This window comes from Scomber japonicus, chromosome 2 (assembly GCF_027409825.1).
Source record: "Scomber japonicus isolate fScoJap1 chromosome 2, fScoJap1.pri, whole genome shotgun sequence".
Classification (NCBI taxonomy): Eukaryota; Metazoa; Chordata; class Actinopteri; order Scombriformes; family Scombridae; genus Scomber; species Scomber japonicus.
In genome coordinates, this window is record NC_070579.1 from 24,037,954 (window position 1) to 24,051,605 (window position 13,652).

The 13,652-nt window shown below is 38.4% G+C and overlaps 1 protein-coding gene across 2 annotated transcripts; it reads left to right on the forward strand.

Annotated features, from left to right (window-relative positions):
* The first annotated feature begins 2,336 nt into the window (after positions 1 to 2,336).
* On the forward strand, positions 2,337 to 11,992 carry znf207b (zinc finger protein 207, b). Of its 2 annotated transcripts, XM_053334660.1 has the most exons (11): positions 2,337 to 2,480; positions 3,049 to 3,175; positions 3,268 to 3,406; positions 6,213 to 6,398; positions 6,927 to 7,002; positions 7,115 to 7,176; positions 8,061 to 8,200; positions 8,512 to 8,610; positions 10,239 to 10,487; positions 10,902 to 11,058; positions 11,208 to 11,992. In XM_053334660.1, the coding sequence occupies exons 1-11, from the start codon at positions 2,440 to 2,442 to the stop codon at positions 11,357 to 11,359; spliced, it is 1,428 nt and encodes a 475-aa protein (XP_053190635.1). In that variant the 5' UTR covers positions 2,337 to 2,439; the 3' UTR covers positions 11,360 to 11,992. The 2 variants fall into 2 exon arrangements, with proteins under 2 accessions (XP_053190635.1, XP_053190636.1); XM_053334661.1 differs by lacking the exon at positions 8,512 to 8,610.
* Positions 11,993 to 13,652: the final 1,660 nt, after the last annotated feature.

The following is a 13,652-nucleotide window of genomic DNA, read 5'->3' on the forward strand; positions in this document are numbered from 1 at the left end:
ACAGTAACAGTGTCAGTGTTATGTGCCATTGATCAATATGATGGTTTCACAGGTGTGTAGATATAATGTGTTCCTCACCAAACTTAAGAAACAATTTCTTTATTGACTTTGGTTTATGCGTAGGGGCGTTGTCCTGTGGAAACACATAAGGACTTTTCCCAAAAAGCTGCCACAAAGCTGAAAGTACTGCCACTGTTGTCTGAAACTTAACTGAATGCTGTAGCATGAAGGTGTCCCTCAGTGTGCACTGAGGGGCCAAGGCCAAACCATGAAGAAAAGGCCTGGAACAAAAGTGGGCAGGGATGGCCACACAATCTACCAAGGTTATTATGTTTAATTCAAACTAAACTAAAAATTATAACTAAATAAAGTGTGAAAAAAAGGTTTTAGTTTACTGACAAAAAACTGACTGAAACAATATCGTGCTCTTACAAAACTAACTAATTTAAAATAAAACATATATACAGAAAATGTCTTTTAGTTTTAATTATTGTCAATTTGATCAAATCTGTAAACTCAACAAGCATGAGGAAGCATTAGAGCGTATTTATTGAGACTGGGAGGTCTATGACTGTGAGTCTGTTGCCTTCTCAAAGTGTTTTGTTTGTATTGCAGGCCAGAAACCTGCTCTGAACTTACCTCTGACAAATACCCCCGTATTATAATAATGTGATATAATATAAAAACCTGAACTAAAACTAAAAATGATACAATATAAACTAAACTGAAACTAGCAAACCTACTCTAGAAACTGTAACTGAAAGTAAATCTAACAGAAAGCAAACATTTAAAATAAAAATAAAAATAGTTACTTATTAAAAAACACACAACTTTAATAAATGTGTTCTTCTGTACCAAATCAACATCTCCTAACTCAGACTGGATGCCAAACACACACGATGCCAGAATAGACGCTCGTGTTTTCTGTTCCTGCTGCGTTGTCGCCATCAAGTGGACGATGACGAAATAACAAGTGTGTATGTGAGATTGTCTCGCGTGATTAGGTAAATAAAATAGATACAATAAATGAATAAATAACAATAAAATAGTAGGCTTAAAAAACTGTCTGAAGTTTGACTCAAAAATGTTGAAAAAAATCAAAAAATTGATGAATTGATAGCATGATCTGAATTTTCAATTCACCATCCATAAACATAACAGACTGACCTCACGAGCAGTGAAAATAAATCATATCCCTAAAGTGGACAAACTTCTTACTCTTTGTTGCAGATGAGGAATCATGAGAAAATGTCAACTTTAAATGTACCTAGCCTATTATATGAGGCTTGTACAGCAGTAGGCTACTTTGGTGCTGATGTGTAGTTTTTAATGACATACTCAACAGCATTTACTTCATTCTGCTGACTGGCTTAACATTAATTAAAGTCAGATAGATTTTCTTTTCATTTACAAAAACAGACCTAAACACGTGTAAGATAAGTCTGATCTGTTAAAATAAATAAAATATAATATATATATATAATATAAATAAATAAATAGATAAATAAATGTAATGATATCTGTTATGAATGTTTCTTGTATAAGGAGACCAGACCTGTGTGCCATGAGACAACTTGACTATAGCCTACAACTCCATTCATATTAATAAGAAAAAATATTCTGTTGGAATCATCGGTGGATATTAGAACAGTTTGTGATTTGTACAGAGCAAACATTTTTCAATCCTTTCAAGAGCTTAAAGATCATTTTTGTTTCGCAGACATGAGGGAGTTTGGCGGTATCTAAAATTAATTAGTTGCATAAAGAGTCTGGGAGTTGTAAAAGTGAAAAGGAGAACCAACTATTGCTCTGTATCTGTTGTTCATTTGTCTATGAGTTCACAATCGACACCAGTCTTTATAAAATGATAAGATAAGATAAAATAAGATAAGATGTAGGCTATATTTATTGGAGAAATTCAAGTTGACACAAGTGTGTTATAGTGGAAATAAAGTAGCAGCATAAGGGTGAAAGTAATAAAAATAAATAAAAGACTATATACAGTAAACAATATCTATGTAAAATAGATCTGCGATGTATAAATGTGCAATATGCAGACATTCTTGAGGCACATGTTCCTGGGAATTACTAAATATTCTACATATTCAACCTTTAATGAAAATATGGGAACAGACCTACCAATACATAGAAGCAGAACAAACAGTTAATAATTAAACTACTTTAGTCACAAACATCTTGAAGACATAGCGCCCACTTAATTGACTGAGGTTTGTAATGAGCGCTCAAACCCCGGGGCGTGTCTATAATCTGACACCGGCTGCGTCTATTTACTGGCTACGCGACATCGTCACTACAACTTCCTTCGAGCTAAGCGCCATTTTCGGCGTTGTCACGGGACCAACAGCATGCTGTTGTTAAACAGATAATAAGACTGCTATTTTTGCGTTGTACGACCTCTTTTTCAGTATTCCTTGAACGATGGGAAGAAAAAAGAAGAAGCAAATGAAGCCATGGTGCTGGTATCCTTTTGAATGGATGAAGAAATACCAACATAGGAGGCGAAGCGGTTTGAAGTTAGCTTGACAAAAGGAAGGCCTAAGCTAGCCTTCTCCGAGGATTCAATAGCTTGGAACAAAATGTTAGCCTAGCTCTGTGGTCATTGGAGGCTTGAAAATACATTTAATGGTTTATTTTAACCAGCCTGTACGTAGTAAGTGGAAAACATTTGGTCTGGAGTATATTTAATTTACACGGTGGTAGAAAACGCTGAATTCACGGTAATGCTACTAGGAAACTCGCTAACTAGTTAGCCATACATTGGTGGTCCAGGTTTTTATTCACGCCTCGAGTATAGAGGTTGAGTAGCCTGCAGTTTCGCCTACGTTTTGTTGTGTAATTTCATAGTGTGTGCTGCTCACCATTGATTGTAAATAGGGATTAACGTTACGTCAAAGCAGGCGGATTATTTGGGCAGGGTGGTACGTGTACCTCTGCTTTGTTGAATTTGGGTGTTGCGTTGTGTTGTTTACAGTGTTTTGCTGCACATGTTTCTCGTATTGGAATACAATCCATAACTCATTCCCCAAGGTACTGTAATCGAGACTTTGATGATGAAAAGATCCTCATTCAGCATCAGAAGGCGAAGCATTTTAAGTGTCACATATGCCACAAAAAGTTGTACACTGGACCGGGTTTGGCTATCCATTGTATGCAGGTGAGTGTCTCCTCTTTCTTGAAACTGAGTTTCCTCATATGGGAATTTGTTGTTTTTCCAGTGTGCAGTGGCTCACTTTGTATGTGTTTCAGGTACACAAAGAGACAATTGACAGCGTACCAAATGCAATTCCTGGAAGAACAGACATCGAGCTGGAGATCTATGGCATGGAGGGGATCCCAGAGAAAGACATGCAGGAAAGAAGACGAACATTAGAACAGAAATCACAAGGTTTGTACAACTGCATTGACTTGTTTTGCCAGTTTGAGAAAAATCTCAATGATTTAATCTTTGTAGACCCTAGACTGAATCGAATGTTATTTTACGATTTGATACACACTTAATCAGAAAGCACTGGGGATTTAATAATTATATATAAAAACAAATGAAACAAAAAGATAGATAGATAGATAGATAGATATAGTTAAACTTGAAGTAAGACATCAAACAAATATAGAAAATACTGCCTAATGTAACTTTGAAAAAACATTTTTTTTTAAAATAGGCTCATGTTGGACAACATACGTAATCCAGCCAACTAAACAGTCAGTGTAGTGGCAGAGATGTTGAGAGTAGTCATATGCCAAAGTGTTTTTTTCCCAGGGGATTTTCACATATACGTTCACCTTCTCATTTGTACTTATCGCACTGTAAATAAAAAACACAATCATAGATTTTTCGATTTTGTAACCTGTTCAAGTTTCGTTAGTTTGTTCATTCATTCATTGGGCAGGCTAGTGGCTTTTGAAAAGCTTTTTCAGGTATGTGTTGCTGTGGTTCTATGGCATAGATGAAGCATACAACATATGACATTCGGTATGACAAGTTTTATGATGAAGATGTAAAGTGAGCTTCACCTGTTTAAAACACCAGCAGCCCCACTGGTATACTGATAGGCAGTAGCGTAGCGTAGTTGCGCTGGGCCCCGGTGCAAGTCTTGTGCTGGGCCCTACATCCCTACATCACATAAGACATACAATCAAAAACCGAGCACAGAAGAAAGAGGATGCACAATCATGATTAGAACCATGGACAGGGACTATTTGCACCCCTACATCACACATAGCCTACAATCAAAAACAAAACCCAAATATATCACGGTATTTTTCAAAAACGGTTTCACAGTATATGTACTTTTTTTTTCATGCATAATCAGGTGTTCACAACATCTTCTACTGGTTGAGAGAGGAACTACTAATCTACTGCAGTAGATTGACTTAGGATGGACTATTTTACTGTCATAAGTGAATATTGTAGAATTCCACACTAGTAGTAATAACATGGGTGCCAACATTCCCGTTTTTCCCGGGTTTCTCCCGTATTTTAGACTCATCTCCCACGGCTCTCACAGCCCCAACTTTGTTTGTTAATGATAATAAGAATAGCACAATAACAAAGGTTTTGTTTTGATTTTCAGTAGGCCTGCACGATTAATCGAATTTTCATCGTCATTGCGATGTGAACGTTCGCGATGAACCCATCGCAAAAGCTGGTCTGTAATGCGATAAATTGGCCACGCACACTTTTTTTTTTTTTCGTGGCGTCCAAAACATTTTGCCTTGTAACAGTAGACCAATAAAATTGATGAGTAGTTCACAGAGGTCCAATGAAATTGTGTGATAAATCAAGCGCGCTTTATTATTGTAAATCAGTCATTTGTACTGACTCTCATCAACATGGAAAATACTCGAAGAAAATCATATGATGCGGCTGTTACGTACTTTATTATTTTTTCACTTTGCTTCATGGTTGATACACGTTGTCGTCCGACTCGTTCATAGGAGAGAACGGGAGAGTTCGCTCAGTAGGTAAGTTTTAATTCAAAGCAAGACGTACAATGACAGGTGCCAACGAGGTAGATTACTCCAGTAAAAGTAAGACTTAGTTTAATGACTTAGAAGTCGCCAAATTACTTACTTTAACGAATTTCGTTAGTTTATATAATGCAGATTTGTAAAATATTACTTTTATGAGGGTCACAGTCACAGACTGTAGAAACTTAGCATTTGATAATTGTGGTAGCAGCGGTGCAGCAGATGTATTGAAGTCCATGCAGCACGCTGTATGCAAACTAATATTAAGCATATATCCTATTCATTACAATGTCCATGGACATAAATTGAGTTCTTTTGCCTTAATAATGATAAAATAATACACAATAAATGCGTGATGGCTGTCAGGCATCGCCAGACCAACCATAGCTAATATCTCATATTACAACGTGGGACACCTGAGGCTTAAAATCCGGCGCGGCTTGTACAAGTACAAAATTGATTTTCTTTCTAAAATTAGAGCATGCGGCTTTTAATCAGGTGCGCTCTGTAGTCCGGAATTTGCGGTAATTACAATCAGCTATTCAGTGTTTTAGAGTACCTAAAAGCAGGGAATCTTTTAAAGCTGAAAATCTGAAAGAGACAGGAACTGTATGCAAACTTTAAATATTTTCTTATTTATCGCAAGTCATATCGTCATCGCAATATTGAACAGTGTGATCGCACATCGCACATTTTGCTGATATCGTGCAGGCCTAATTTTCAGTGTTACAGATCTTAAGTATACCTCAGGTTTGCTTTAATTTCTATGTTTACAATTAACACTTTGAAAGCTTAGAACGGAAGCCACCGCAGCTCCGTTAGTTTGACAGAAGCTGAATCACACGCAAAATGTTTTTAACTGTAAATAAAAGTGCAGAGTTTCCAGCCTGCGTCAGACAATGCTGAGTTTACTGACTAATTATTAAAAACCAGGATGTGCTGCGTGAACTATCATCATCTTAACCCGCTTGGCAGGCACACATCTTCTGCTGTTTGTTGAGCGGCAGGAAGCACAACACTGAAAAGTGTCCCGTCTGAAACAGTGTCGCACAGCACAGCGTTCCGAACGTTGTGTAATTAAATACACTGGTATGGCGGTACATTAAAAATTAATATAACGAAAATATATTTACACCAGTATTCGGTGTGAACCGGTATACCGCCCAGCACTACTGATGCATCATTTTTATCTTTAAGTATGAGCAATACCTTTCTGTTTTCAGAGAGTCAAAAGAAAAAGTCAAACAATCAGGATGACTCTGATGAGGATGACGACGACGATGAAGCCGGACCGTCAGCTCAGCAGGTTGCTGGTATCCAGCCGCAGCCAGGTTACGTGGCTCCAATGGCTCAGCCTGGCATGCCTCCTGTGGCTGGTGCACCTGGGATGCCTCCTGGTGGATATCAAGGCAAGGACCTCTTTTGTGCTCAAGATTTAAGTATGACTAATTAGGTGGTTGAGATTTTGGGCACACTCGTTACGTTTGTCTTTCATGGAGGTGGAATTTATATTTGTGACCAAGACTAGTTTAAATCCCCTAAATCCTACTATTTTGTTCATTATATGTGTTGTCCTGATCCTATCTCTGGATTTAATAATGTGTTTAGGGGTTGATGGTTTCAGCTCTCATTTGTGTGTTTTTCACTTATGTAACTTTTTTTTTTTTACTTGAATAAGGATTGTTTAACACTGAAGCATCCACAGCGCCTGCAAGTTCAGAACTGTAGTCTAATACAAATTAAGGAAAATGGAATGTGTAAAACTGTCTATATCCAGCTTGGAAAAATCGTGGAGGGTGGAGAATAACTGCCTTCTTTTGGTGTGTGTGTGTGTGTGTGTGTGTGTGTGTGAGATCAAGGTGTGTAGCTACCTGTGTGCTGTGATGCAGTGTTGAGTTGTTAATAAACAGTGCATGTCATCTGATTCGTTGTTACAGGAATGCCTCCTATGATGCCAGGTGTTCCTCCCATGATGCACGGCATGCCTCCTGGTATGCATGGAATGCCACCAGGGTAGGAGCTCACTCATTAACTCTGCTTTGCACTGATTTGAGTTCACAGTTTTGTATAGACTATTGATCATGTGCTCATACAACAACTTCTTTGGTCTGGATGCCTCTTGTAGCATGATGCCAATGGGAGGGATGATGCCTCCGATGATGCCAGGGATGCCCGGTATACCTCCAGGTGAGTTGCGTATTTTGATGAGGGATTTCAAATCCTCTCCACATATATAAATTGACCCAGTCATTGTTGGTGGTTTAAGTTGTCATTTATTTCCAAAAGCCAGTTTATTTAGGATTATTCACTTGTATCGTTGCACACAGACTATAACTTGGATGCTGTTGGGCACAGCAGTTGTAGTTGAACATACTGCTATGTCGTGTAGATATTTCCCAATATAGCTCTTTAAAATTTTTGCTTGTTTCTCTCTTTACAGTTCTTGTTGACCTAAAAGTTCCAGAAACTAGGGGCTTAAAATCCATTTTATGTTTTGGCTTGCAGTTCTACCACATCTGAAGATCAATGAAGTTTAGGCAAATTAGACCCATGACATATTTTAAAACGACAGCAGTTTAAAACAGTTTTTACTCACAAGGACCCAACATAGTGAAATTTCTTTTTGATTCAGTTACTGTACTGACTGATGTTTGAAGTAGATGAAAATTGAGCTTTACTGCAGCTCGTTCGCACTTTCTTTTTTAGAGTAAGTTGTAAAGTTAACAACAAATTGCTAACCTTTTAATGTTTAACATTTTTAAAACCAACAAACTATGACAAATGTCCACTGTCATCCTCATGTCAAAATCAGAGTGTGTGTCTGTCACAGTGTCTATGTTAGACTGATCAGTGATCAGTCAGCGGCTGCTCTGAAGATTCAGAACCTTTGGAAAGTACTACCTCTGGAAAAGAACATTTTTACACCACCTATTGTTGTTCTAAATGTAGTCGCTTGTTCCTTTGTTCAAAATGCAACTTTAGTTTCTGAATCCTTAAAGTTATTTCCTGGGGAAGTTCATGTGGTGGAAACCAACTAATTTAGTAAATTGACTGTTTGGTTGATTACTCAGGAATGCCACCTCACATGGCTCCAAGGCCAGGAATGCCCCACATGGCTCCAGCCCCCGCAGCAGGAGTGATACCCAGCCGACCAGCAGTACCAGCAGCCCAGCCCACCATCACCAAACCTCTGTTCCCCAGCGCAGCACAGGTGGGTACCATGTATTCCCCCCACAGTGTACACACACACACACACACACACACACACACACACACACACACACACACACACAGCATTCAGGTATGTTGTCAATATTTTAGTTCTCAATATTGCTGATGACTCTCATTTCATGTTTTCTGTTGTCACCTGTTCCTATTTTTCTGTCTTTTTCTGCTCCCATTTCATTTTTTACAATCAATGTCACTATCACATAGTAAATTTTGTTCTCATATTTGAACTTGGATAGACTATGTGGACATGTGAGATGCCAATGCTGTGATCTCCTTTCCATCATGCTGCAGATGGGCTCTGGTGTTCACAGCAGCACAGCAGCCGTTTCCTCTCCACCTGCAGACCTTCAGTCTGCCTCCTCAAAGCCTCCCTTTCCTAACACTCCACAAGTATGCTCACAGACAGGACTTTGACTTGGACTGTGACAGCTGCATGTTGCTTATTTAATCATTCTGCCTGTAGATTATGAAGTTGTACACTAACAGGTAGGGGTGTGACGATACACTCCGCTCACGAGACGAGACGAGATTTTAATTATATTTTTAAGAAAACTTCAATGAGGAAATACATGACTGTTCTTTTATTTGAAATTCACAAAATGGAAATTGAATTGAAATGTTTTAACTAATCATCTTGTAATGAATCACTTTAGTTCTACTTTCTAAATATATAATTATCATGCAGTATGCAGCACTGTAAAAGGTTTCCCCATGTAGATATTTTATAGATGGATCATTTTGGTATTTATGGAAATAACAACCATAAATACAAAAGTTAGATACAATCACAAATACCAAAAAGTAAATTAAAGAGTAGAAACAATTCTAATATATAAATATATAATAATAAAATAAAGTATCCAATTATCAAAAACTATAATATATTGCTAATAAAAAAACGCAGAAATAACAGTAAATTGTACAGATCCTGTATCAGATAAATACACTAGTAGAACAAATTATAAATTGTGTTTTATAATTTGTTGGTGTGACTCATTTTACTTTTGGCATCATTAGGCTTCCATAGGTGCGCTACATTTCCTGCTCCTCCCTCCTCAGGCTCAGTATAGAGACCTTTGGTCAACTCCTCTCCTCATCTCCTACTTCTGACTGAGATCTTCTCAGCAGGTAGAAGTTGTAACCAGGTTAATGATCCACACGTGACATTATAAAAAGAAGACATGACGTGCAAATGAGCGATAGAAAACCGATCGTCTTTTCTTTTTTTTTTTTGGTGCGGCCCTTAATTATAGCTTCGCAAGACAAAATTCACTTAAACGAGAAATATCGCCGCATATTCGTCTCGTGAGATCTCGTCACACCCCTACTAACAGGATTTGCGTTGTTAGCCTGCTTGGGCATCAAAACAAGCACGTTGGCCACATTGATAATTATCCCTGACAAGAACTGGCACACTGTTTGTCTGTGAGCTTTATTACTGTGCATGAGCTTTGTTTAACAGGGGATTTTAGTTTTAGTTTGCATCATCTGCCCCTCCTAACCTCTGAAGCATGAATTCTGCAATAACTACCCTTCATGCTTTGAAACAACATTGTACCGTGCAGCAGTACATAACTTGCTGTCATCCCCTCCCCCCCAGTGTGAAACCTAAATGTTTGAATTGACAGTTGATTGGTTATACTTGTATGTCAGGATTTCTTTCATTTAATAATTAATTTACTCTTCTGATTAAAAAGGATTGAAATTCATTTATACAAAATTTGCCTTCCAGTTGAGATTAAATGGTCTTAAGTGCAATAGTGTTGTCGCTCACCATGAATCAAATTTGAAGTGGAATCCCAGAGTGACCAAACCATAAATAAAAGCATATCAAAAAGCATTAAAACATTCTTAAATTGAATCTTGGTGCTTTTATACTTTTCAAAATAACATCTTACATAATGATTAAGTCAAATGTCTCAAATCCTTTGACTCTCTGAAAGATATGAAAGCACCAGTTTGGGGTTACTTGTGATCTTTGTTCACCCATCAGTTACCTGTATCATGTCTTTGTACAGGCCCAGCAGAGCGCTTCAGGAGCTGCAGTCTCAAACTCCCACAGCACAGTCGCCGCCTCCGACCCGCCCAAAGCAACATTCCCTGCGTACACCCAGCCCTCTGTCTCCTCTTCCTCTTCCACTTCTTCTTCTAACCCTTCTAGCAGCACTGTGGCCAAACCCCCAGCCACAGTGACCAGTAAGCCTGCCACCCTCACCACCACGAGTGCAACTAGTAAGTTGATCCACCCTGATGAGGATATCTCACTGGTAAGTCGCTTGAGCTTTCTATTTTGCCCTTTTCACAGTAAGTAATGACTGATACATATAATAGTACAATTACAAATAGAAACTAATAGGTTATTGCAGTATTTTCACCACCAGATCTGTTCAAAATATTAATCATTAATCATTAAGCATGACGCTAAATATTCATGGAAGCATATCTGCCAAAAGTCAATGAGTTTTAGTTTGCATATTCTTACTCTGACTTGGTAGTTTCTCCTTTGTGGTCATGTTGAAGGATGAATCTGAACTTGAGTATCCTCTGTCTGAAATCAGGGCACGCCAGCATTGGTACCCAGTTTCTCAGCATTTTTCTGAGCATTTATCTCTGTGCTGTAAGGGCCATATCAGTGTTTCTTTAGTCTGAATGTTTGTTTCGTGTGTTCTCCCTGCCAACAGGAGGAAATGAAGTCCCAGTTACCCCGTTACCAGCGTCTTATACCCAGGCCGGGCCAGGCCCATGCGGCTGCTCCCCCAGTGGCAGCTGTGGGTGGCTTGATGCCCCCACAGCAAGGCCTGCCACCGCAGCAGCCTGGCATGAGGCATCCCATGCATGGTAAGAAGCAGATTTTTAGATCTGTGTGATGTAGTAAATTAGGTCATGCATCAGAATAATTAATATAAACTGCAGTTTAAGTGACAAATGATTGAATCCGTAAGAGCAAGTAACACTGATGCATTCTGTCCACCCTGTGCTTTCTGTAGGTCAGTATGGTGCCCCTCCTCAGGGCATGCCAAGCTACATGCCTGGAGGGATGCCTCCATACGGGCAGGGTCCTCCAATGGTGCCCCCCTACCAGGGAGGCCCTCCCATGGGTATGAGGCCACCTGTCATGTCTCCAGCTGGACGCTACTGAAGCAGCAAAGCAGCCACCACATTAGGTTTGAGGTTAACACCTTTCTCTCATCCTTGTGCTTTTTCAAACCTAGCTGCCAGCAAAGAGCAGTAAAACCAGTGGTGGTGAAGACAAATAATTCATTAGAACACATGGACATTAAATGTAACATCTTTATTGGAAAACAGCACAACACCACACAAGTTCCTGACAGCTATCTTGTTATTTGATTACATGTGAGGATATATTTTTTTTCCCATAGGTTTCACTCAGGTTTATAGAAGTGAAGTGTGTTAAAATGATTCATATTTCTTTTGAAGCTGCTGGAGTTACATGAACGTACCAACCCCTATCCAAGGCAAGTTTATCCTGTAAACATTTGATTCATTTTATTTTGTTTATTTCTTCTCGATTGAGGCCCTCACAGCACGCATAGGTGCTGTTGGACTTGCGTCCCCAACCTTGGTTGGTGAGGGTCTCAGTGACAAAGATGATTCCAACTGAGTAGTGTTAAAAAATCCATGACTCATCCATGTCTCTAGCTTTATCCTTATTTCAGGTTTGTTTTAATATATCCTGGTCAAAGGGGTACCTGTATGCATCCTTTGTAATGTTTTATGAATCTGTTGTAATAAAATCCATCTTGAAATCCAATGCTGGTTTTTCCTGACGTAAGTGGAGGTGAGTCATGAAGGTTTGTACTGGTGTTGTATTCCTAGACATCTTCAAGCTCTTTCACTACAAGATTTTATCAGGTATTTTAACACCAAGTTTGCCATATTTTTACCACTTTACAAGACTGAATAATTAAGCATATTAGTTATGTTACAAAATAAAGATTAAGTGTGCTTAAAGCTTGTTTAAAATCTCATCTAAAACTGAGATGGCCAACTTCTGGTTCCAAATACTTGCATGACATGACTCATGAAAGATGCCTATTAAAATTATGATACTTACACTTAAAATGAGTGACCAAATTGACTCCTCACTTATTGACCTCCATCCCACCCATACATACTCAACTATGCATGAGTACTGTAATGTTCATACTGCTCATATGTTAATGTCATGCCCCCCTAACACACTACATGGGGTAAGCAAAATAACACCCAACAATACAGAAGCACTGCAGGAAATAAGTTTGTTTTTTCACAGCTCTGTTGAGTGTTGATTCAACTCTGTATTTGTTAAGGTCTCTGATTCTGAAGTGTTGCATAGGAGAGCACTTAAAACCACAGCATTAAAAATATAACTTGCTATACCACTGATGTTCTAAAGAGAAATGAAGTGTTGACATTTGTTTTTGCTGCAGCACTAAGTTGTATTGCTGGGTGGTTTTGAGTTTGTATATTATTTCTATTCACTGTCATCTGCAAGCATCCTGTACAAGAATGTAGACAGCGGTAACAAACAAAACAAGAGTTTGTTGTTAGGCTTGTACTGCACACTTAAAAATAAAAATTTGGTGGTGGTGGGTAAACTCAAGCAGTATTTTAGTGTGCACAAGTTTTTTCCCCCCTCTGCTTATATCACTTACTGCTTTGTATTTGTTTTTTGTTGTCTGTAGCCCATCCATCAGCTTTTCAGCCTTTAAACCCACTCAGCTGGCATGACAGGTCAGTTAAACTCAGTAAGTACCTGATGTTTATTATAGTGTGGGTCTGTCCTGTACAACTGGATAGGTCTTGTATTACATGATGTATTAAAGTGTTTTTAAATTCAGAGCACAATTAAAGACTTGCATAGGTGATGTGTTAAACAGATAAGTGAGTAAGCAAATAGTGGCATGCTTATTCAGTTTTACTTTTAGGGTACAAAGAGTCAGGCATTGAAATGTAAATGTTGGATTTTGATGGGTTTATTATGTCTGGTATGAAATGGAATATGGTAAGTAGTCAGCCATGGTCTTGTATGGTGGTTCTTCATGTCAAAAGGTCATGGCACCCAAAAGGGAGACCTCTGTCTTTATCTCTAGAGGTATCTATCCATGCAGATAATTTTGCCACGGTTATGGTTTTATAAATAAAACTGAGTTACATGGGCTTTAATTTCTTGGGCTCACAGAAGGAATTTTTCAATTTATTTTTTATTCAAACTGCAACATTTCCCAGCAACTGTCAGGAGTGTAATTATTAGATCACACAGTGAAAGTCAATTCACTCTAGTAAGTAAATTATTATTTTAATTAATTTAATCGTATTTTATCAGTGCATGAAGCACCAGAACTAGTATATATTTGTGTTTTGTTGCAGACACATGCGTCAGACTTGACAAATACAGTCAAAGCCACAGCTGAGACTTTTTATAAAAGTCT